The following is a 23224-nucleotide window of genomic DNA, read 5'->3' as shown; positions in this document are numbered from 1 at the left end:
TTTGTCTTCACAATGCCTTAGGAAGTAGCTACCATTCTCGCTCCCCTTCCCCATACCCCCACTCCTCCACCCCCAATTGATGAGGAAATAGCAAGCCCAGGATTCCAATCCAGACAATCTGGCTTCAGAACCCTCTGGTTCTGTTCTTTGGGGTCCCAGAAGGAAGAGGACAGAACTTTCACCCTGAAGGGGCTCTTGAGTCAAAATGGATGGGGGTGATAGAGCTGTGAATAGATCATTTCAGTTCATTCATTCAACAATTGTCAAACAGTAACTCTCTAGGCTTTAAAGACACCAAGACAAGTAGGAGGGTGCTCTCCTGCAGATCACAGACTGGTGGGGGAAACCGATAAGTCAACAAACAATCACAACAGTGTGATACCTGCTATCGAGGGGTGGGGGCACAGTGATTGGGAGCCCCTAAGCCAGCTGTTGCTTCCCAGGCAGGCAGAGTCAACTGGCCATTTATAAATAATGGCAGGAGGTTGGGTGGGGAAGGGTTGGTGATGAGACTATTTGGGAAATCATGCAAGAGTCCAGAAAAGGGAGTGAAGTCTAATTAGATTGAGCACCTGCTCTCCCTGGGGACTCCCAGTCAGAAGCAGAGAGCAAGAAAAACTCACCTCCAAATTTACTGACATGTAGCTCAGCCCAAAGGGACATCCATTTCCCAAGGAACAGTGGCAACAGGGTGTTTTTGTTTGTTTGTTTTTTGCTCCTTCAACCATCCCCTTGTCCGTGCCACCCATCTGTGAACCCTGTTTTTGGGAAAAGTTGAATGGGTGTCTGAGAGGAAGCTGGTTCCCAGAACTGGAGAGAGAGCGTTCATCCAGAATAGCACCCTCACAAAGGGGCTCAGAGGGAGGACAGGTCAGCTCTGATCCCTGGTAGCAACCTTGGTGGGGGGGAGCGGCAAGGGTGGTGGTCTTGGATTTACTCCAGGTAGAAGCAGCACTTCTGCTCCTATCAGCTGGGAAGATGTTTTCAATTTACGGGACCCCTTACCTTCTGGCTGAGCTGTGGAGAGCACAGTTATGGCAGGATGACGTATCTTGCTGACTTTGGACTCAGTGTCTTTTTAAAAAAGTTATTGTGGTAAATGTACTTAACATAAATGTTACCATTTTAACCATTTTAAGTGTACAATTCAGTAGCATTAAGTGCTGTGCAACCATCACCACCATCCCCCCTCTAGAACTTTTTCATCACCTCAACAGACTCTCTGTATCCATAACACAATAATTCCTTATCCTGTTCTCACCCCTCTGGTCCCTGGTAACCTCTACTATAGCTTTTGCTTATTCTAGGCACCTCATCTAAGTGGAATCACAATGTTTGTAATTTTGTGACTGGCTGCTTTCACTTTGCATCAGTTTTTCAAGATTCATCTCTGTTGTAGCATGTGTCTGAACTCTGTTCCTTTTCAAGACTTAATAATATTCCACTGTATGTATAGTCCACATTCTGTTTATCAGCTGAGGAGCTTTTGGTTGTTTCCACATTTTGCCTATTGTGAATAATGTTGCTATGAATAGTAGTGGGCAAATAGCTGTTTTTATTCATCATCCATCTCAGCTCTCACAAAGGGATTAATGTTAGATTTAAGAAGAACTTACTAGCTTCCTTTTATCAGTGACCAAAACAGCAGCATCTCATTTTTTGGACAGTTGTAATAACCAGAGACTGCCTCCTTACCTCACTCCCTTCTAGATTGGGGTAATGCCTGGAACCCCTGCTCTAGGTATAGAAAAAAGCTTTGTAGGAGTCACCCTGGGGTCATAGCTCTGGGTGATTTATTTTTAGGAGATGAGTGGCGGGGGCTTGGTTGTCTTCCCTTGGGCTCTGGGTGTATTTGCCACCATTCCCCACCCCAGACCCAACTTTCTCCTTTCCCTGGCAACATCCAGGCTGTCTCCCTTTTTCTCTCCCAGGCTAAATTGGGAGTGTGAAGCTGCTCCTCTTCCCAATTTAGCTTTTGAATTAAAGTGAGAACTGAATGTGGCTGCAAAGCTGACTCCCATCTGTGTGTGTGAGGGAGAGAAAAGGAGAGCAAGTGAGCATGAGCACATGCAGGGGAATCAGAGCGAGAGAAGCTGATGTGGGCAGCTGCTGTTCAACGCAGGCACCCGTCCTCAGGTGCAGGCACACAGCTCAGCAGAGAGACACTGAGGTTTAAAGATTGGTGTTTTTCCAGGAGTGCTATAGGGACATTGTTTGAACTTTCCACAAAAATATACTGAGTGCTTATTGTATACCAGGCCCCATAGTAGAAGCTGAGGAAACTGAGTCACTACACACAGCACCCATGCCAATGACCCTGGGGGGAAACAGGGTGATGTATGCTATCAGGGAGCAAGAGCACGATGCCACAGGGACCTGAAGAGGGTGACATGAGGGAATCTCACCTAAGCTGAGACTGAAGAGCATGCAGCAGCTGACCAGGTAAGGCAGGAGAAGAGTACTTAGGTGGAAGGCCCTAAGTCTGGGCCTCCCTGGTGGTGCAAAGGGTTAAGCACAGCACTGTGAAGCTATCTGCAGCCTCGCAGCATGAGTTTGATCTCCAGCCTGCTAGGGAGCTACCCACATGGTGCAGCAGACCTCTCCTGTCTCACCTGCTCCCCTCAGCAGTGTATTTCAGTCCATCTATCTGTTCTGTTCCCCACTCTGTCTCTGGTGAGTCCTCTCACCACCTCATACCCCACACCTCTGGCCTATATCCCAGTTCTTATATGCATAAATAAATAATTTTTTTTTTTTTTAAGGAAGGCCCTAAGTCTGCATCTACAGACTGGCATGTACCTGTCATTCCCCAAAAAGGGAGCTGGCCCTGGGTGAGCTGGGCTCAAGAGCTTTACCTCCTCCTCCTTTCCTCTCCTCTTCTTCTTCCAAGGAGAACAAAAACAGGTAAGAGTGACCTGGCCAGAGGCGTCCGTGAACCCCTGAATCCCTTCTGCTCAGGCTCTAAAGAGTCCAGTTGCTACGTGTGGGGAAGCTGTGGGTCTCCTGAGCTGCTACTCAGAAAGCTGGACGTGCCAGGTCCAATATGAACATGGAACAGAAGAAATGGGATCTCCATCGTCTCATGGGAGACAGAGGTATCTGCAAGGGTCTCTGCTTGGTTAACCCTTCCCCATCCTCGAAGTTGCTCTCTGGGGGACCTTTCCGCTCTTACTAATGGGAATGAATCATGGTTCTGGCTGAGATGGAACGGGTCAAAATCTTGGCAAAGAAAGACCCTCTGTTGGCAGAGACAGGAATGAGATCCCAGGGGTGGGGGGATGCATTTCTGTCAGCTCTCGGGTTCCCCAATGACAGGCACAGCTAAGGGATGCTGGTGTAAAACTCACCATCAATATTTCAGCAGCATTATTTATTGATCACTCATCTGGCTGGGACAAAAGGAGAGGGTAATTCATTAGGGATGCAGGGCTGGTGGGGTCAGTTTGGGAGAGAGGTCAGAGAAAGGTGGATCACTGAAGAGCCCCATCCCTGACTCCTGCAAAATTACCCTGGGATTCAAGGGTGGGGGGACTTGTTTGCTCTTTCCACCTTACTGTACCCCAGATGAAAATAAGGGAAGGAGTAGGAGACAGAGACACCTGGGACTGCCACCATGACTTTTAGCGAGTCCTTATGCTCTTATGCAGGGAGTGCTACAGCTGGGTGAGCTTTCCTCCATCCCGCCCAGCTGCCCCTCCCAAATTTCCTCCCCCTTGCAGCCTCTTGGGTACCTCTCCAGCTGCTTCTCTTGATGCCTTTTCAGATTGGCTCACCTTAGTTCCCTTGGGCTGCAGGGCCTCCCAAGGTCAGCCTGGCAACTTTCCTGCTCACCCAAAGAAAGTGCCTGCTCCCTGGGTCTGACCCTCCCTTGTGAAGAAGGGGAGGGAGGTGTGAGCTTAGGAAGATTGCTCCAGCACCCACAACTATCCTGTCCACCTGAAAGAATGTTTTCTTTGTGCGTGTCCAGCCTCTCCTACTCCAGAGAGTGGAGCATGAGGCACCTGCTCACCAAATCTTAAGCCGGCTGACTGGAGGAAAGTCCCCTGCCAAGGCAGGGGAATCCCACACTGGAAGGGAGCTGCGCCACCTAGTGGACTTTTTCCTTTTTGCAGGCATTCCTCCCACCCATGCCTGCCTCTAGCCACAGGGCCTATCTATGCAACAGGCTCTCAGGCAAGACCCAAACAGCTCTTAAGACTTGAGGGACCCTCCTCCTCCAAGCAGACTCGATCAGCTCAGTGAGGTAGAAACTGGGGGGAGTTCTGGAGGAAGATGATCACGTTGTAGCTGAAATTTAATGCAGCGGGTAAGCCAGCAGGAGCTCTTGACCTGGAGACAGTCTCGTCCTATTATCCTGGATGCCACACACATTCAGGGACCACAGCCTAGAGCTCCCAGAGCCCCTCCCTCCTCTGCCCACCCTCCTTTCTTTCAGGTTGAACAGGGTTGGGCTCAGCTCTCTTGATCAAAGAACTAGCACAGACTGGAGCTGCTGACTTTCCTGACATCAAGACCTGGAAATCCCATTTTAAGCAGCTTCTCCAGGTGGGGGCACCCATAAGAAAGGCAGGGGGAGACCGATGAAGCAGATTCAGGCCCCAGGTCCTTGGCTAGGATAGCCTCAGCCCTGAAGCTCAATGTTCCCAAGATGGTCTGGGCGTGGGACATAGGCCTAGACCTCAGCCCCCACTGCAAAGTTATCTCTCAATGCCTGTGGGGACCCAGGCAGTGACCACACACTCTCCACATTAACTCTCTCCATATACCTCTGTTCTGACATCTCCCTCAACCCACTCATCTAGAGAGGTCTACTGAGCCAGGCGCCAAAGGGCTGGTGATCCCAGGGAATGAGACACCAAGGGGTCACCAGATGCAGATACAGCCCACCAGCCTTCACTCCAGAGGCTTTCCGCCCATTCTTTTTGTCATCCTCCATCTCTCCTCTCCTCCCCTGCACCACAGGGGCCAGGCCCTGTGCCGAGTTGTTGGAGACTGAGTGTTTCCATGGCAACGGACCAATCTGAGCCTGTTCCTGTTGATATGGAGGAACTTAGATGTGCAGGGAGAGCCAGGCAGTGCAGGATCTGGCAGTGCCCTCCTTAGCCTCTGGACACTGGGTGTGAGGGTGTATCTGAATTTGAGTGTGTGTGATATGCAGCAAAAGGAATTTAGGTTAGGGAGGGCCTAACCTGATTTCCTGGCGGTATGGTAGCTGTTCTCATGAGACTGCAGCATCCTACTCTCTAGAGATCTTTCTAGAACAAGGGAGTCTCGCTCCTAAATTCTACCCTAACACTTTCCCTTCTGTGAGAGAAAGTGGCAAACTGCTCAGAGGCCAATGGTGAAAGGAAAGGTCTTCAGAGGGCTGCTGAGTGGAGGATCCCAGGGGAGAGGAAAAGGGTGTCTCCCACACCTGCCTCCCCTGCTACCTCAGTTCAGGAAGCTCTCAGCCAGCTTGGTTCAAGGGTGGCAGGAGGACGTGCCCTTGGGATGCCAGGGGAGGGAGAGGAAAGTGTGGTGTAGGGGCATTTTACCAACCTTGGGGTCCAGAGGCTGGGGCTAGGTCCTTACTCTCACCCCCTCCTGACCAACTGGGTGGGATGGAGGAAAGCTCACCCAGGGGCAGCACTCCTTCCACAAATCTGAGCCCTTGCTCCTTTTCCCTCCCTCCCTCCCTCCTTCCTTTGCCCGCCTCTTTTCCTTTTTTTTACCATCCTTTCCTTTCTCTGGGGTTCTACCTTTCAGGGGCTAATCCCCAGCTACTTGTGCCCTTGAACCCTGGTGGTTTTGGGCTCCACCTCCCAGGGGCTCAAACCCCATGTCCAGCAGCCTCCCCTCTTCTCTCCTCTAACCTAGCCCAGCAACTCAGGGATTGACCCCTCCCTCCTATGACCACTCTTTCTTTGTCCCTGGGGTCAGATCTAAGCCTGGTGGGTGATTCCTGTCTTGGCTTCCCCATCTCTACCCTTTCCAACCTGCCTCCTGTCAGTTTGCATACTTTCTTCCCTTCCTCCGACATTTTTAGCTTTTCTAGGTACTGTGGTCATCTGATCCTCCAGCCTTGCCCAGCAGCCCCCCTAGGCCATACTTTCTACCCTAGGGGCTTCATCAGGGCCTTTGTTCTAAGAGCTTACATCCAGTACTTTCTGTGAGGTGCCAGAAGTTCCACAGGGCGAAATTCTGAAGGACATGACAACCCTTGAGGGTTGGGGCCATTAGAATTTTTTTTAAGATTTATTTATGCATACAAGAACTGGGGTACAGGCCAGAGGGTGAGGGAATGAGAGGATTCACCAGAGACAGAGTGGGGAGCAGAACAGACTGACTGGAATACACTGCTGAGGGCAGCAGTGGGTGAGTCAGCAGAGGTCTGCTGTGCCATGTGGGCAGCTCCATGGCCAGCCAGGGATCGAACTCGTGCTGCAGAGTCTGTGGATAGCTTCATAGTGCTGTGCTTAACCCCTTGCGCCACCAGGGAGTCCCCCATTAGTATTTCTTAAGCCCTAACCTCTTCTAACCCCGTGGCTCTATCTTGAAGCCCCCTCACCCCAAATATTTTTTAGGATAAATCAGCTCAAGTCTATTTCTTACCTGGGGATCAGAGCTCCTGGGGATTTACTGACTTCTCTCCCCTCTCCCCTGAGCTGGGCCGTTTTTCACTTGAGATCATTCCCACATATGGACTGGGGCACAAGAATGAAGCACAGAGACGAAAACAAATGAGGTGCCAGAGTTTGGTTTATTGGCTCATCCAGTGCCAAAGGTCCAAAGGGCACCCTCTTTCCACAGAATAGGGAGCCCCCAGCTCCGGAATTTTTCTTCCTCACATGTTCCTCTTGGCCCTGACTGAAGCCGCGGCAGAAGCTGGGGCAGGGAGTGGGGCCAAGGCTGGGCTCTGACAGGGGTCTGCTCACATGGGGCCCAGTCTGCTTGGTACAGGAAGAGGACCATGGGGGAAAGGAGGAGGGACTCCCTTGTAAAAGGAGAAGAGCCGACTAGGCAGGGGCCTCTACAGTGGGCCCTGAGGGATGGAGGATCCCGGCTGGTCAAGAATGGGATGAAGTAAAAGGAGATCAAGGGAAGAAGAGAGGGTGAGAGGCCCTTCACTCACTTATGGGCTAAAGACTTAAGAAGTGCTGAGATGGGGGAAAAGGGCCAGTTGGCTGTGATGTGAAGGGTTGGAGGAGGTCATTGCTGGAGAGAAAGTCCTTTATCCCAAATCCTCCAGCCCTAGACTGACCCAGAAACACGCACACACACACACACACACACACTCTCTCTCTCTCACTCACACCCCTAGAACCCTGCCTGTTTAAAAAGGACATGTAGCACACAGCCCTACCCGATGCCCCGAGCTGCAGCTCTGGCCTCCAGGTCCTGGTCACTTGAGCACACACTGAGCCCGTCTTCCATTCACAGCTGCCGCCTGGAGCCCCTGCCCAGCCTCCCTGAGGCCTCCCACACTGGCTCCTTCTTTCCCAGATGCCTTCAGGCCCATCTCTGGTCTATCTGGGTGGTGACTGCCTCTGCCCCCCCAACCCAGGTAGACCAGTGGAGGCATGTCAGGACCTCACAGAAGGGGATGGCCATGGTCTTCAGCAAGGCACTGGGTGGGTGGGGGCTGGAGTGGGAGAACAGCAGTTCAGGCTGAGAAGCCCCCACTCCCCTGGGAAGCTCAGTCTCAGTTCCTGGTCCAGGCTGTACCCTCAACCCCACAGCAGGGCCTCTCTCTTTTCCAAGCCCTTCCAGTGGAGTGGGTCTGGGCAGACATTGGAAACAGCCATTTGAGGGGCCCTGGGGCTTGAGACACCTGGGCTACTGGTACAGTGTGGAGCAGGGGCTGGGGCTGAGGCCCTTCTAGAGGCTTCCTCCTCACTGCAGGCTGGGAGGGGGCTGTTTTGGGACCTCAAGCTGAGTCGCCTCCACCAGAGATCTTCTTTTTGGGCCGGGTCTTCAGCGTCTTGGAAGCTACAGGCTGTGGGAGGAAAGAGGAAGACAGAGGGCTCAGTTTCAGCCACAAGCCTTTCCCCATTTCAAGTGCTGGCTCATCAGCGTGACTCTCACCTCAGCTTTGGGCACTTTTTTGATAGATTTGACTTTCTTAGGGGCCTTGTCTCCCATGTCATCCTCAGGGGTCTCTGTCCGGGGATCTGCTTGGTTTGTGCTAGCCCTTAAACTCAGGGCAGGGTCATCTCCTGGTTGGGCGAACAACAGCAGGTCAGGCGACTCTCCCACCTGGCCTCCTTGCGTGCGCGTCTCCCCACCCAGCTCTGGGCCCGGTCTGTACCTAAGTCCTCAATGGTGTCCAACAGGCTGCTGGGGCTGGGTCGGAGGCGGCCTTCAGGCCCCTGCAAGGGCAGCGCATCCTCGTCCCGGATCAGGGTCAGGTCCTGCATGCTGAAGCTTCGGAGTTTCTCTGACAGCACCCCCTGGCCCTAGGGTCACCACCACGCACCGGGAGAACCGGAGGAAGGGGCGGGGTGGAGATAGAGGTCACCATGGTGCACTGGGAAGCTTCTGGGCTCAGTGCTTTTCCACACTGTCCTTACCCAGTCCTATGACAGCACTGACAGTGGGGTCATACTTTCTCTTTGCAGAGATAAGGAACTGTGGCTCAGTGAGTGGAACTCACTTAGCTGGAGACTGACAGAACCAGGACTGGAGCTGTTCAACCCCCAAAAGACAGCCCAGAAGACAGGGAGGTTGCAAAGGGATCTGGCCAGGGGGATGAGATGAATAAAGTGGGACCCTGCGCATGCCCCCATCTCACCTTGGCTGCAGCTGTGACTGCCGCATTAGCGGCCAGGTTCAGGCCCCTCTTGCCCACCCTCATCATGGTCTCGTAGCTCTTGTCTCTGGCCTGTGTGATGTACTCATCAATCTCCTGAGGGGTCAGAGGGCAAGGAGGAAGAGGTGAAGGGTGGGCTCTGCTGGCCAAGTCTTGCTCTGCCCTTGTTCACACACTGGACAAGGGCACTCACTGCCTGCTCCAGGAGGCCAGGGCCCTGCCAAGTCACTTCAGACTCTGGCACCCAGGGGGAGAGCCAGAAATGGTTGCAGGCACTGGGCTGCCTCAGGCTGGAGCAGGCTGGGAATCGAGCTGAGAGAGGGGGCAAACCTTCTCCTTGTTGGACAGGGTCGGGTGCACGAACTTGCGGTAGAGCACGCTGGAACCCTTGGTGTAAGGGGACAGCAGCCAGATCACAAAGGCAATCTTGAGCTCAAAGTAGAAAGGGAACCTGTTGGGGGGACAGAGGCAAGCAGCAGGCCCGGGGCAGGGCGTCAGGTGGTGCACTGATGCCCTGCATGACCCTGGCCGGCCCCCAACCCGTTACTGCACTAGTCCCCATGTGGCTCGTGAGACTGGTCATTTCTAGTCTCAGGGGGACTGGGAGGCTCAGCTGAGACTGCAGGTGGGAAGTGACCCCAGCAGGGAACCCTCAGAGCAGAGGCTTTCCTCGCCCTCTCACTCTGGCTTGAGACCAGCCACTCCTCTATCCTAGGTCAACACCAAGGTGAGTGCCCTACCATTCTAATTCCCATCCTACATCTTCACCCCCTTCTCTTTTCACATTCCCACCCCCCGCCATTAAGTGCTGTGCACATCCAACTGTGGATCCCCCCTCACCACCATGAAATGCCCCTTGTTTTAGGATTGTTCTCCATTGCTGCTTCTTGGGCCACAAACTCCTTCAGGCAGGTGTCCCACATCCTCACAAGCTCTCATCAAAGCTCTCTCCTGGGCTTTGTCAAGAGGAATCATTACTCACTGCCCTCAATTTTTAACTCATTGCTCTTTTCTGATCTTTAGGAAGTTTCCTAAACTACTTGTGCTAAAACTGTTTTCTCAAAGGTCAGAGATCATTGTGATAATCTTTTGTCTTCTCCCTCTCCTGACTTCTTTTGATGTCCCATGCTATGAGTGCGCTCTTCCAAGAGGCATTTGCTCAGTCAATAAATCTTTTTGAGCTCCTGCTGTGAATAGAGAGATGATGAAGAACTTCACTGTCCTCAAAGTGCCCGCATATAGTCTAGTAGCGCCTGAAAAAGTCTTTGAAACACAAGCATTTCAGTGTTCATAAGACTGCATCCTTGTCTATTTTATAAATAGGGAAACTGAGACCTTGAGAGCTGTAAACCACCCATAGTCACAGAAAATCTGGCAGAAGCAGGTTTTCTGAATTCTATTGTAGTGCTTTGGCTGCCACCAGAAAGAACTGTAGGCATTATATCTGTTCTTACTCTGCTCATCAAGTCTGGTAGGTGGGACCAGGTGTTATCCAGGACCCCATGAAACTGTGAGTGAACCCCCACCCTGGGTCTCAATCTTAGGTTTGGCTAGCTGAGAAAGTCAGAGGCTTCAGACCCCAGGATGCGGGGGGGTGATGAAGGACCTCACCAGGAGAGCACGATATCTGTGAGGGTCTCAGCTGTGGTAAAGAAGGCAAAGACGATCCAGTACATCATCCATTTCACCTGGGGATACAGAGGGAAGCTTTGGCAGGGTCTGGGGTGGGGGGAACACCCAGGACCCAACCTCTGCTTGCCAACTATGCTGGAGGTACTTTGGGGCAGGAACATGCAGGACCTCAGCTTTGCCTGTGGATCACACCAGGGCTGAGAGGAAAGGAAGATACAGAACCCCTCTGAACCAGGGTCTCATTAGTGATGAGGATGTTGGCACAAAGTCACCTCCATCTGTACTGTCACCCACTGTCCTCCCCTATTTCTGCCACACGGGCTGGGTGGGAGATGAAGGGTACAACACTTACATATTCCTTTACGTTTTTTGTCTTCACGGCCTTGTAGGAAGAGTAGGCTGGGTACAGGGTGCCAAAGATGAGCCTAGGGAGGCAGGCATGGTTACTGGACCCTTTGGCCAAGAGTAGTGGCCTCTCCCTCCCTGCTTTGTGTCATTCCTGGGTAGGTAAGGGGAGAACTCCAGAGTGCCACATCAGTAGGACTGACGAATTCAGATCAGGGGTTAAGACCAAAGCAGTCAAAGCGCTGGCACTTGCAGCATGGAACATGGAGGCCGCAGCCAGCTAGGTATTTCTCCCTTCTCCATTCCTCCCTTCTCAGTTTTCTCAGCCCCTGAGGAACCAAAAGCCCTAGCAGTGAAGGCCCAGTGTGGTCCCTTGAGCCATGATACTTGGTTCTCACAAACATCATAGCGAATAGGCTACTGCCATAGTCAGTGTTTTCCTTCTCTAGACACCAAGCCCATTCATACCCATCTGTCCTTACCCTCGACCTCCCTGTCTCCGAGCCAGCCTGGGTAGGGCCAGGTCTGCAAGGGAACCTGACAGCCCCTAATGGGACACTCTGCCCTGCAGTCAGAGGCACACTGTGGTCCTTGGCACCTGTCAAGCAAAGGGACCAGAGGGCAGGAGGCCCTGGGAGGAGGCAAAGAAATCTGTTCTCCCAAGTAAACACTTTTGGGACCAGGCTCAGGGGAGAGCCCTGCCCTGGCCATGAGGCCCTGGCTAGAATGGGGCCTCACGGTAATACTGTTAGAGACCACATATAGGACACAGGTGAGGGATGAGAGAACTGATGCTCTGTGGGGAGTTCAGTCCAGACGAGAGAGAAGCCACCACCCTGAAGGCCACATGGAGGTATAAGGCCTCTGATTCTCCCTGCTGTGGGACTGGAAAGGGACTCCTATGGGTGTAGAGGAAACCAAAACACAAGCACATGGCAACAGCGAATAGGAAGAGGGGTGTGGAGGGGGGAAGGAGATGCTGAGGTCTGTACCCCATGGTGGAAACTGAGGGACTAGGTCCTGATCTGGAGCAGGGTTGGCTCTGAGCCCAATCGGGGAGCCCTGGCCAGTTGACAATGTGTGAACACGCTTGCTCCTGCATGCACCTGCCAGAAAACTGGCCTGTGGAGATGGGGTGGGGGGTGGAACGCACAAGGACAAAGTCTGGGGTTGTGGGAGCAGGGCTCCTTTCTAGAGCCGGGGGGAGGCAGGGACATAGCTCCATTAAGTGGCTGGCACTGGAACGAAGGCCACCTAATGTCTTCCCCTCCATGGCTTTCACAGTCCCAGGCTGAGCACACACATCCTCTACTGGGTTACCTCCCACACTTTGTCCTCCAAACATGCTACTGGCCAGACCCAAACTGGCTCCCTGGGTGGCCTTGAGAGCACGTGTGCTAGTCATAGTCTCCTGACAGTCAATGGAAGAGGGAGGAGGGGACCAGCCCTTTGGGAGGCCAGCAGCAGGGTAGGCCCTAAGCTATGGAATGACGAGGCCCTGCCTTGCGCCCCACTCTTTTCTATTAGCCGCCCTCTCCAGGGAGATGAGGGCCCAGGTCTGAGGAGCTCCTCCTGCCTTGATCTGCTAGGTGGGGGAGGGGCCGTGCCACCTCCCTTCATAAATCAAGCCCAGCTGCCCAGTCCCTAGGTTGAGGGCGAAGAACAAGGTAATTAAAAATAAAAGGATGGAAAACCGGGCCTGCCAGGCTCCTCTTTAATATTGCCCCCCTCAGTCCCAGGTCCCATACCTCCATGCCTCTGGGGACCCCAAGGCGAGGCGATGTGCTTTTAGGTGACTCTGCCCCATGGAGTCACGGAATAGCCAATCGAGGCGTTAACAGCCCTCACCCGCCGTCCTGACCCGCCATCCGCACCCCGCACCCGCTCCCGCCCCGACCGCGCCCGGCCGCAGCCGCACTCACACCACCAGGCGAGAGATGATCCAGGACACCATGGCGGGGCCGGGCGGGGCGTGGGGCGTGGACCCGGCCGGCCCGAGGATGCAGCTGCCGGAGGCTAAGCGGCGGCGGCGGCAGCAGGAGCCGCAGAAGCAGCAGCAGCCGCAGCAGCAGCCGCCGCGGGGGCAGCGGAGCGCGGAGCCGCCGTTAAAGGGGAGGTCCTTGCCGCAGCCGCGGGCCGTGGGCGGCAGCGGCTCTTAAAGGGGAGGCCGCGGCGGCGGCGCGCCCCCCGCACCGGCTTCCTCGGGCATGCGCCCTTGACCCTCGTTGCCCTGCCTTCCTCTGATGGCTGGTTTACTTTTCTTGGGTTCTCAGCTGAGGTGAGATGCTCAGAGGCCTTCACGATTCCATCATGGCATTCCACCCTGAATCCCAGCAGGCTGCCCTGCCCACATCAGGCTGAGAGGCTTAAGCATCCCACGAAGAAGAATAGCTCTGACTTACTGAGTGCTTACTTTGTGCCAGGCCCTGCGCCAACAGCTTGACTTGCATTATTTCTGTGAATCCTCCCCACCATCCTAAAAGGCGGAGGTTATAATTATCCTCATGTTGAAGATAAGGGACTGGGAAGTGTAGGGAGGTTCGATGATTCGCTGAGGGTCACAGAAACACTAAGTCATGCTACTAAAATATGAACCTAGGAAACAGGCGACTCTTCCCAGCTGCTGACTTAAATCCTCCTGCCTCCCTCATCACAGACCTTGTAAAGCCAGCAAGAACTCCTGAATCAAAGGTTAGCTGCACCTGCTCACCCCACCCCTTCTGAACACATCAGCAGTCACTCCAGCCGGGAGCCAATACCTCCTTCCCCCAATCTGATCAGCTGTAGTTGCAGCTTCCTAAGTTTAGCAGTGGAGCAGAGTCCTGTGCTCTCAAGGTGGATACCCCACATTGGGGGAGGAGAGTGACACCCTCTCAGAGGGGCTGAGAGGACTGCTGTCTAGGTTGCAAATGGATCCAGGGGCTCCAGTCCCACCCCCATGGGCAGGTACTGCTGTGTAGTGGGTGCCCTAATTCTGAAGACATTTATATCTACAATGTAGGCTAGCCGCCTCCTGATTTTCACCAAAGCAACAAAGCTCCAACCTCTGCAACCCTTTCCCCCGCAGTGCTTTCCTTTCCTGTCCCATTTCAAAGCTTCTGCGATTCTTCTGCCCTTTATGTCAAGGTGTAATCCTCCTCAGGATCACAGCATCAGCCTGTGCCCACACAGGCTGAAAGGACAACTTAGAGCTCTGTATCTGAGTTCCAGTCCTCTTCAAACTCAGTATCCTTGAACCACACAATGGTCTGTTTCTGCCTTGATAACTGTATTTCCAGGCTCAAACATTTTGGATGATGTTTTCCATCAAGCTCCGGGGAGCAGCATCTGATGACCCTCTTGCTATTCTTTACAACTTCCTCTCCTCTGAAGGGCCTTTTCTAATTGAAAACACAGACTGTCCTAACCCCTCAAGCCACTTTAATTGCTACTTGGTAAACAAAAGTAAATCCCATTTGGGTATTCACCCACCAAGTCTGAAGTGGGCTGATGGACGTGTGGGTAGCCATATGTGGGTAGCCAGGTCTCTACCTTTCCTGCTCTGTTCACAGAGCATACACCATGGGAAGACTTTCTCTCCTCCCACCATCTAACTCATGTGGCCCCGATCCTCACCTCCAAGCTCTCAAACCACAATGACCTCACTGTAGCATGTCTCTCTCCCAACTGGACACACATTCAGGAAGCAAAGAATACAAATTGGATGTAGCCATGTACCGAAGAACAGAAAATGAACTATCCTTCACCTCCAACCCTGCCCTCAACCTGGCCTTGCTTTCAGCACAGTAAAGATTTAGTCCACTCCAAACAGATTTGTTAGATTTTTAATAAGAACATGGAAATCCCAATCAGCCCTTCGACAAAATTAAAATACAGAAAGTGAAATTAAAAGTATTCTACAGTAAATGACTTTTATTTAAAAAAAAAAAGTAACTGTGAACATATAAACAAGCCTGCAGGGCACTACAGTACAGCTGGAAAGAAGATACATTTCCCAATGTACCTATGGGCCAATAAGTTCCATCATTTTCAAATAAATTCTTAATAAAACTCCACTGAGTTGGAAAGTTTAGTGAAAATATTTCTGGACAAAAACCCAAGAACCAAAAAGCCTCACGTAGGAAATCAAACTTTCCTTTGCATTTGGAACTGGAAGAGGAGTCCCATGGGAACGCTGGTACTGGGTGAAAACGGTCCTGGGAGTCACCAGTGTGTGCGAGGAACACACCCCAGTTCAGACATGACAAAGTTCTTTCTCGGATGGCTGTTCCCTCAAGATAGGACTGAGATGGAAGGGGGAGAAACTAAAAAATCCTAAAAAGCCAATTCTTTTGGATTCTGCTTTGGCTGATTTTGTGCTATAAAGGGCAGTAGTTGGTTTCAAAGAGTTTTTTACGGAAAGGAAGACTAAATGTAATGTGCCTTTCCTCATAATCCAGGAAAACAACTGTGGTATTCAAAAATTCTAAAAATATCTACTTTCATGAAATAGTAACTATTTCACTACAAACCTATTTTTCACTAAGTACACACGTTTCCTAATCCTGGAGCCTCCTGGGAAAAGCAATGGGTTCTCTCTGGGTCCTGCTAAGACTCCAGCGTTCATGGGAGAGATTGTGGGGAATGGCTTCACCCTGTCCCCTGGGATGAGCTGTGTCAGAGGTCATGTGCAGAGACACAGTCAGGCTTCCACCAGGCATGTTTAAGCAACGAGCCCCTACTTGTACCAGTTATGTGATTCCCCCTACCTCCAAACACATTCCTACTTAACTAGGCACGAGAGAAAAAGAAAAGAAAGGTGTGCCCACTTTCCTGGGTTCCATGAAATCTCAAATGACAAGAGAATGTGCAGGAAAGCCCAGCGATGTTCAAGCAATTCAGAGTCCCAAAAGGCCACAGGATGGGAATGTGGCACCCTCGGCTTGGAGTCTGAAACTGTGTGTGTGAACAGTGCGACTTTCCTGTGTCAACCTTCAGTGTTGAGGCAGCGTAGAAAGGAGTGGCTGGAAGTTTGTAATACTGACCACACTGGCTCCGAGTGAGGGCCTCTGCTCCAGCAGAGAATCTTGCCATTCCCTGTATGTGTTGTGAGTGAAAGACCTGCTTCACAGGGGAGTTTGGAATTTTTCCACACCTACGACCTTGCCAATTTGGATTCATGAGCCTTGAGTGTGCCAACAGCATCTTTCACTGCATGATAAATGATGTTCTTCACCTGGAGAAAGCAATCAGAAGTCAGTACAAGGCAGCCCCATGCATTGTGCACACGGAAATGGATGCTAAACTCTGACTTCAAGCTTAATGGTTAGTGAGGAGACCCTTCAATGTGTGCTTCCCAAATCAATCCCAAGGATGATTTACGAATTATGGGGGAATATAAGGTCTGGAAATTTATAGATTTCCACAAATTTTACTGGTTTTCCAATTGTTTACATAACTAAGTACTTTCGGGAGCACAATTTTACACTTCCATATGTGTACATGCTTCACTCAGCCTTTATCAAAACTCCAGTGTCAATACCCCATCACCTTCCCTCCCCTGTCCTCTCTTCCCCCACCCTCTTTATACCCTCTGGTAACCAGCATATTTTTCACAGTCTGTGAATTCTTCCTGTTGTGTTGTGCTATTGTTTTCTTCGACTATTTATGTTCCACAAGTGAGCGAACCCATTCAGTAACTATCTTTCACTTAGCATAATCATAAGGTCTATATTTTAAACTATTATCTCAGTGCTGGGCCAGGGTCTACTGCCAGGGTCTTTATGTGAACTTCATTTTGAGGTAGATTCTTTTACTACCCCCATTTTACATATGAAAAATGGAGGAAACCAAGGTTTCATGATTAAGAACCTTGCCTAAGGCCCTATAGCTAACAAGAATGCACTAAACCAACAGTGGGCAGGTAGGATTATTGGACATGTTTTCGCTTTATGCATATATGTATATATATATATATATGCACAAAGCGAAAATACACATATATATTTTCCACTTTGTCAAAAAACTGCAATATATTATATGTGAAGCAGGAAGATTACAGTTATTAAAATAAAGTGAACAGGGCCTCCCCGGTGGCGCAGTGGTTGAGCGCTGGGTTGCGAAGCTGCCCGCAGCCTCTGCAGCGCCGGTTCGATTCCCGGCTGCTCCCCGGCCACCAGAGGAGGGTCCCACATGGTGCGCAGACCTCTCCTGCCGCCCGCTGCTCCCCTCAGCAGTGTACTTCGGTCCTTCTGCCTGCTCTGCTCCCTGCTCTGGCTCTGGTGAATTCTCTCACCCTCCCGCGCTTCTGACTGTACCCAGTGCATGTATAAACGAAACAAACGAACAAACAAACAAATAAATAAATAAAACATGCCTCTATAAAAGAAAAAAAAAAAAAAAATTAAAAAAAAAAAAAAAAAAAAAAAAAAAAAAAAAAAAATAAAATAAAGTGAACAGGTTAAGATACTTTTTAACCAAGAATGTAGAGAAAAGGTACATGGAGGCTTCAACAATGTCACTGTTGTATACGTATATGATAATTTCTTTCTTTATATTTTTCTTTTTCATGCTTTTATGTATTATTATTTTTTAAAACTCTGGGGGAGAAAGTAGTATTCTTTTTATTTTATTTATTTATGCATACAAAAACTGGGGTGCAGGCCAGAAGTGTGTGTGTGTGTGTGTGTGTGTGTATAAAAGGATTCACCAGAGACAGAGTGGGGAGGAGAATAGGCAGAAGTACTGAAATACACTGCTGAGGGGAGCAGTGGGCGAGACAGGATAGGTCTGATGCGCCATGTGGGTTAGCTCCCTGACTGGGGATTGAACTCATGCCTCAGTGGCTGGTGATAGCTTGATAGCACTGATAGCATGAGACTTAACCCCTGAGCCACCAGGGGGGCCCTTGATACTTTTTAAAGCTGTATGATGGGCACAAGTCTTTTCATACTATTCTCCACTGGAAATTTTTATTAACCAAAAATATTTTAATTAATTCAACACATTTTTGCTGAGTATCTACTCTGTGTCAGATATTGTGCTAGGGAAAAGCAGTAAATAAAGCAGTAAAATTCTTGCCTTTATGGAGCTTAGAAAGCTTACATTATAGTAGGAACAGAAAGAAACAGATAAAATACATAGTACATTAGTTGGTAAAAAATACTGCAGAAAAAAAACGAAGCAGTGGGAGTGCTGAAGGTGACATGTCTGTCACAAGTAGAGACCTAATGGATGTGGAGTCTGAAATATGGATGCCTGAATATTTGCATTATATCTGTAATATCAATGTTATCTATTAATGTAATGGCCACTTTGTATGAGAACTTTATGATTAACATATTCCATAATTTTGAAAAAAGAAGAGCAAAACAGATCAGACTCAGGGTTGAAGGTGATTTGACTTCATCAGTGACCATGAAAAAATCTTTTTTTTTATTATTATTTTTAAAATTTATTTATACAAGCACTGGGTACAGTCAGAAGCGTGGGAGGGTGAGAGAATTCACCAGAACCAGAGTAGGGAGCAGAGCAGGCAGAAGGACCTAAGTACACTGCTGAGGGGAGCAGCGGGCGGCAGGAGAGGTCTGCGCACCATGTGGGACCCTCAGTGGCCGGAGAGTAGCTGGGGATCGAACCGGCACTGCAGAGGCTGCGGGCAGCTTTGCAACCCAGCGCTCAACCGCTGCGCCACCGGGGAGGCCTGACCATGAAAAAATCTTTAACCTCATTCATTATGCACACGCATGCCACAGGCACGATGGGAAAAACATGCTAGAAGTGACAGGCTGGGAGAGAGTATATTCAGGTTGCTGAAGTTATGCCTGGGTAATCTTGCTTCCTTATTCTATCTTTTTATACTCCTAAAGCACCAAGGTGTGTTAACAATGAAATCCTGCCCTTAACATTCCAATCCATTTCAGGAGCTGAGGAAAACCTAATCTGATTATGTGGCTTGGACCTACAAGGGGGAAAACAGTCCTCACCTATGAGAATGCATTCTTAGGGACACAGATTACAGTCCCTAGCAGGGCTCTAAAATTGAGTCTGTACAGGAATCTGCTGTGAGAAGCTGTTTTGAACCAAGGTTCTTAGAACCAAGTTTAAAATACACTTGGTTTTTTATTTTATTTTATTTTATTTTATTTTATTTTATTTTATTTTTAATAGAGGCATGTTTTTTATTTTATTTATTTATTTGTTTGTTTGTTTTGTTTATACATGCACTGGATACAGTCAGAAGCGCGGGAGGGTGAGAGAATTCACCAGAGCCAGAGCGGGGAGCAGAGCAGGCAGAAGGACCGAAGTACACTGCTGAGGGGAGCAGCGGGCGGCAGGAGAGGTCTGCGCATGGCCATGTGGGACCCTCCTCCGGTGGCCGGGGAGCAGCCGGGGATCGAACTGGCACTGCAGAGGCTGCGGGCAGCTTCGCAGCCCAGCGCTCAACCACTGCGCCACCGGGGAGGCCCACACACTTGGTTTTTTAAACCACAGTGCTTCTCCCACCTGACTGGGAAAGTCTGTCTGGTCTGGTCAGTTACTACGCTAAACCACTGTATCTCCTAGTGACAGAGAAATAGAAGACTGTCACACTGGAAGTGATTAGGTTAGAAGATTCTTTAAAGCAAACCTGAAGAGGAATGATTAAATACTTCCTGGAGGGAGGGCCTCCCCGGTGGCGCAGCGGTTGAGCGCTGGGTTGCGAAACTGCGCGCGGCCTCTGCAGCGCCGGTTCGATCCCCGGCTGCTCCCCGGCCACCAGAGGAGGGTCCCACATGGCGTGCAGACCTCTCCTGCCGCCCGCTGCTCCCCTCAGCAGTGTACTTCGGTCCTTCTGCCTGCTCTGCTCCCCGCTCTGGCTCTGGTGAATTCTCTCACCCTCCCGCGCTTCTGACTGTACCCAGTGCATGTATAAACAAAACAAACAAACAAACCAGCAAACAAATAAATAAAGCATGCCTCTATAAAAAAAAAAAAAAAAAAAAAAAAAAAAAAAAAAAAAAAAAAAAAACTTCCTGGAGGGAGGACTCCAACCTCCTTGACATGGTTCCCTTAGTCATCCCTCTTCCATAGTTATATACCCCCGAGTGTACCCTCAGCAGAATGACTCTCCTCTGTATGTAGATGAGTAGGAGATGAATGATGGGATGGGGGTGAGGGTTAGGGGGTGAAGGAGTTATTTACCTGCAGTTTATCCTCATGGTTTGTGTGAGTGTTAGAGAGATGCCTAAATTCCTGGGTCAGGCGGAAACAGTGCTTTACATGTTCTGGAGATACAAAGTCTTCTGCTACTTTTATGCAACTGTATAGATTGTGGACCTGTGAGGGTAAAGGACAGAGCGAAAGCAGCAGGCATTAGAGATTCAATAATACATGGAAACTTCCGTGAAGTTATTAAAAAAATTGGAAATACAAGTATTTAATTTCAATAGGAAAAAAGTACAAAAACTAAATATAAATTTATAAATAAAAAGGTACATATTTGCACAGAAAAGGGTCTAGAAAAATACTGTTAAAAGCAGACTACCTTTGAGGAAGGCAGAATGAGGGGAATGAAAAGTGGTAGCAGGGGTAGCTAAGTTGGGACTTTCATTCAAAAAAAACGAAACAAAATAAACCCCCATAGCATTTACTGTCATGTGGTAAAAACATAAGGATAGTCAAAACAACATGAACAAATGTTTTAGAACGATACTTCCAACAAAGGACACCTAAGAAAACAAACTGTATTGCCTTCCCAATAATTTCTTACTTCATTGAGCATTTCCAGTTGGAGACATTTTGGAACAGATTAATACCTTCTTTTTTTTTTTTTCCCCCAGAGTAACACCTTCTTATAGCATGATCTGACCTAGTCATTTTCTTGTCTTTTGTTTTAGAATGAATCTCTTCTCCATCATCTAATAGAAGTTTATTTACTCGTCAAAACCAATGATACAGCCCCTATTTGTGTAATCATTTGCTTATAAAGCCACACCTGAGTGTGAGATCTACTTTACAAGTATCTGCAGAGAGGGCTGCACCATCACGTTCTGCATTTTTGGCCTTTGCTACAGTATACAATGGGGAAGCTCACGAAGACCACATTAACCTGCATGCAACCTTAGACTCTCACTTATTCTTTTAAGAGTCTCTCTTGTTACATTTTCTTTAAAATGGTGATTTAAAATTAAACAGAAGAGGCGCCTCCCTGGTAGCCCAAGGGGTTAAGTTGCTGCACTATGAAGCCATTGGCAGTCACTGCAGCACAAGTTCAATCCCTGGCCAGGGAGGTGACCCACAGGGCGCAGCAGACCTCTCCTGTCTCCCGCTACTCCCTCAGCAGTGTATTTCAGTAAATTCGGCTGTTCTGCTCCCCATTCTGTCTCTGGTGAATCCTATCACTCCCTGCACTTCTAGCCTGTATCCCAGTTCTTGTATGCATAAATAAATAAATCTTAAAAAAAAATAAAAAAGAGAAGAAAAGTTAAAAAGCAAAAAATAAGTCATAGCTGGATCAAGAAGATGTGGTACATATATACCATGGAATATTACTCAGCATTCAAAAAAGATAAACACATGCAATTTGCAGCAACATGGATGGTGCTGGAAGGGATCATGCTCAGCGAAATAAGCCAAAAAGAAAAAGAAAAATACTGGATGGTCTCACTCATAGCAGGAATCTAGAAAACTTATATAAGGGATCAGGAAAAAGAATAACTATAAGAAAGTGAAAATCAAAATCAACAAAAACTATGAACCAGAGACACTTTTTGGGGGGTGGGGGCCGGGAGGGGAGGGATTGGGGTCAGAATGGGGCATGTGCAGTTGTATGGGGGAATATAAAAATAAAATTTATTATTTAATAAAAAAAAAAAAAAGAAAAAAAAAGTCATAGTTTGAGAGTCATTAACCTAATGCTGTCATTTTGAGCTGACCCAGATTGGCCTATTGCCAGATAAGCAAAAAAAGAAAATCAGAAATAAATTAACCCAGAGAAATGTGGAGCCCAACTCCCAAGTTTGAACCTACCTGATGTGGGGCTCCAGCAGGTATGAAGACGGCATCACCCAGGAACTGAACGATAGCCCATCCTTGCACACCATACTCCTCATAGAGTCTCTTACGGAGCGTCTGGTCCAGGTACCAACTTTGGTCATGAATTGGGTCATGATCAGGGGGATTCTCTTGGCCTTGCTCTTCTCCAACCTGAAGCCATGATCAGAATCCAAAGATAGGAAAAACCAATAAATACATATAAATTAAGAGCACACACCCAACTTGTAGCAACATCCCTGGTGGGCCACAAATTCTGATTTATTCTATTCAGCAAGCTCCAGGTGTGGAGTCACACCTTTGGGGTATTATACCAAAGAGGAAACTGTCCTTTAATGTCCAAGGACTCCATGTGAGAAACCCCAGATTCTCTGTCTCAGCACCTTAGATCCACTTAGGGCATACCTTTCGGAGCAACTCCCGTATCTTCTCTGCGTCCTTGGCTGCATAGATATGCCACAAAGCACCAGGCTTCTCCTTTCCATCATGAATCCTCTGCTTTGTCACCTCATCTGCATCACCCTCATCAATTGTCTTGAGTACCTCTGAAAAGAGAAAATGATATGTTTCAATGCAGCCAGCTATTTCAATACTTCTGAGTGAGGGAAAATGGCCAATTCAAACAAGTTTAATCTCTTCTATTCTTTATCTCCCTGGAGCAATACGAGGTAGAATCAAGGAATCAAAACTCAAATTGATCTAAGTGTGATCCTAATTCTTCCCTCTGTAAGCATTTTTTTGAGGTACAGTGTTCTTTTAAAATGTGCTCAAATAGTGTAGCCTGATCTTATGTTTAAATTGTAGGTTATTTCCTGCTACAAGTAGATGAACTCTATATTGCTTTCTTAAGACCCCTCAAACTGTAGGATTCTGTGGATATAAGGACACAAAGTATAAAATTTTTCTGGCAAGGTAAGAGAGTTGGCCTCTAATCCTTGTCTACTATAATCCTTTAATAGATAGCATAATGGAAGGATCTTAGGAGCGTAGAATCAAAAGCAAATGCATGGTAGGAAATATAATAAAATAATGATACTGATTTTCTCTGACTTGAGATCTTGAGTGCCTAATTTTTCCCCTTTAAAATTTTCTATGTTGTCTACAACTTAACACACTACTTTTTTTTTTTTAAGATTTATTTATTTATGCATATAAAAACTGTGGTACAGGCCAGAGGTGTGGGGGGTGAAAGAATTCACCAGAACAGAGTGGGAAACAGAACCAGCAGACTGACTGAAATACACTGCTGAGGGGAGCAGTGGGCAAGACAGGAGAGGTCTGCTGCGTTATGTGGGTAGCTCCCTGGCTGGCTGGGGATCAAACTCATGCTGCAGAGGCTGCGGATAGCTTCACAGTGCTGTGCTTAACCCCTTGCACCACCAGGGAGGCCCAACACATATTACTTTTATACTGAGATGGGAGCGCAAAAGCAGTGAATAACCACTT

At 49.0% G+C, this 23224-nt stretch overlaps 2 protein-coding genes across 3 annotated transcripts in view; both read right to left on the bottom strand.

The window, feature by feature from the left end:
• Nucleotides 1-7906: 7906 nt before the first annotated feature.
• On the bottom strand, nt 7907-12719 carry REEP2 (receptor accessory protein 2; the record flags this gene model as incomplete). 2 transcript variants are annotated; one of them, XM_084252781.1, is made up of 8 exons in its annotated part: nt 7907-7975; nt 8065-8195; nt 8288-8435; nt 8771-8884; nt 9119-9239; nt 10400-10476; nt 10773-10845; nt 12688-12719. In XM_084252781.1, the coding sequence occupies 8 exons, from the start codon at nt 12717-12719 to the stop codon at nt 7907-7909; spliced, it is 765 nt and encodes a 254-aa protein (XP_084108907.1). The 2 variants fall into 2 exon arrangements, with proteins under 2 accessions (XP_084108907.1, XP_084108908.1); XM_084252782.1 differs by having other exon boundaries at nt 8288-8429.
• Nucleotides 12720-15899: 3180 nt separating this feature from the next.
• KDM3B (lysine demethylase 3B) overlaps nt 15900-23224 on the bottom strand; it is a gene marked incomplete at both ends in the record, with an annotated part of 59968 nt that continues 52643 nt past the window's right edge. Inside the window, 4 exons of the mRNA XM_084251736.1 lie at nt 15900-15980; nt 19928-20062; nt 21755-21931; nt 22184-22323. Of these exons, the coding sequence (XP_084107862.1) occupies nt 15900-15980; nt 19928-20062; nt 21755-21931; nt 22184-22323 (533 nt within the window). The remainder of the gene's footprint in view (nt 15981-19927; nt 20063-21754; nt 21932-22183; nt 22324-23224) is intronic.

This window comes from Talpa europaea (genome assembly GCF_964194135.1).
Source record: "Talpa europaea genome assembly, chromosome: 13".
Classification (NCBI taxonomy): Eukaryota; Metazoa; Chordata; class Mammalia; order Eulipotyphla; family Talpidae; genus Talpa; species Talpa europaea.
The sequence above is the reverse complement of the archived record's forward strand: the minus strand, read 5'-3'. Positions and strand labels throughout refer to the sequence as shown.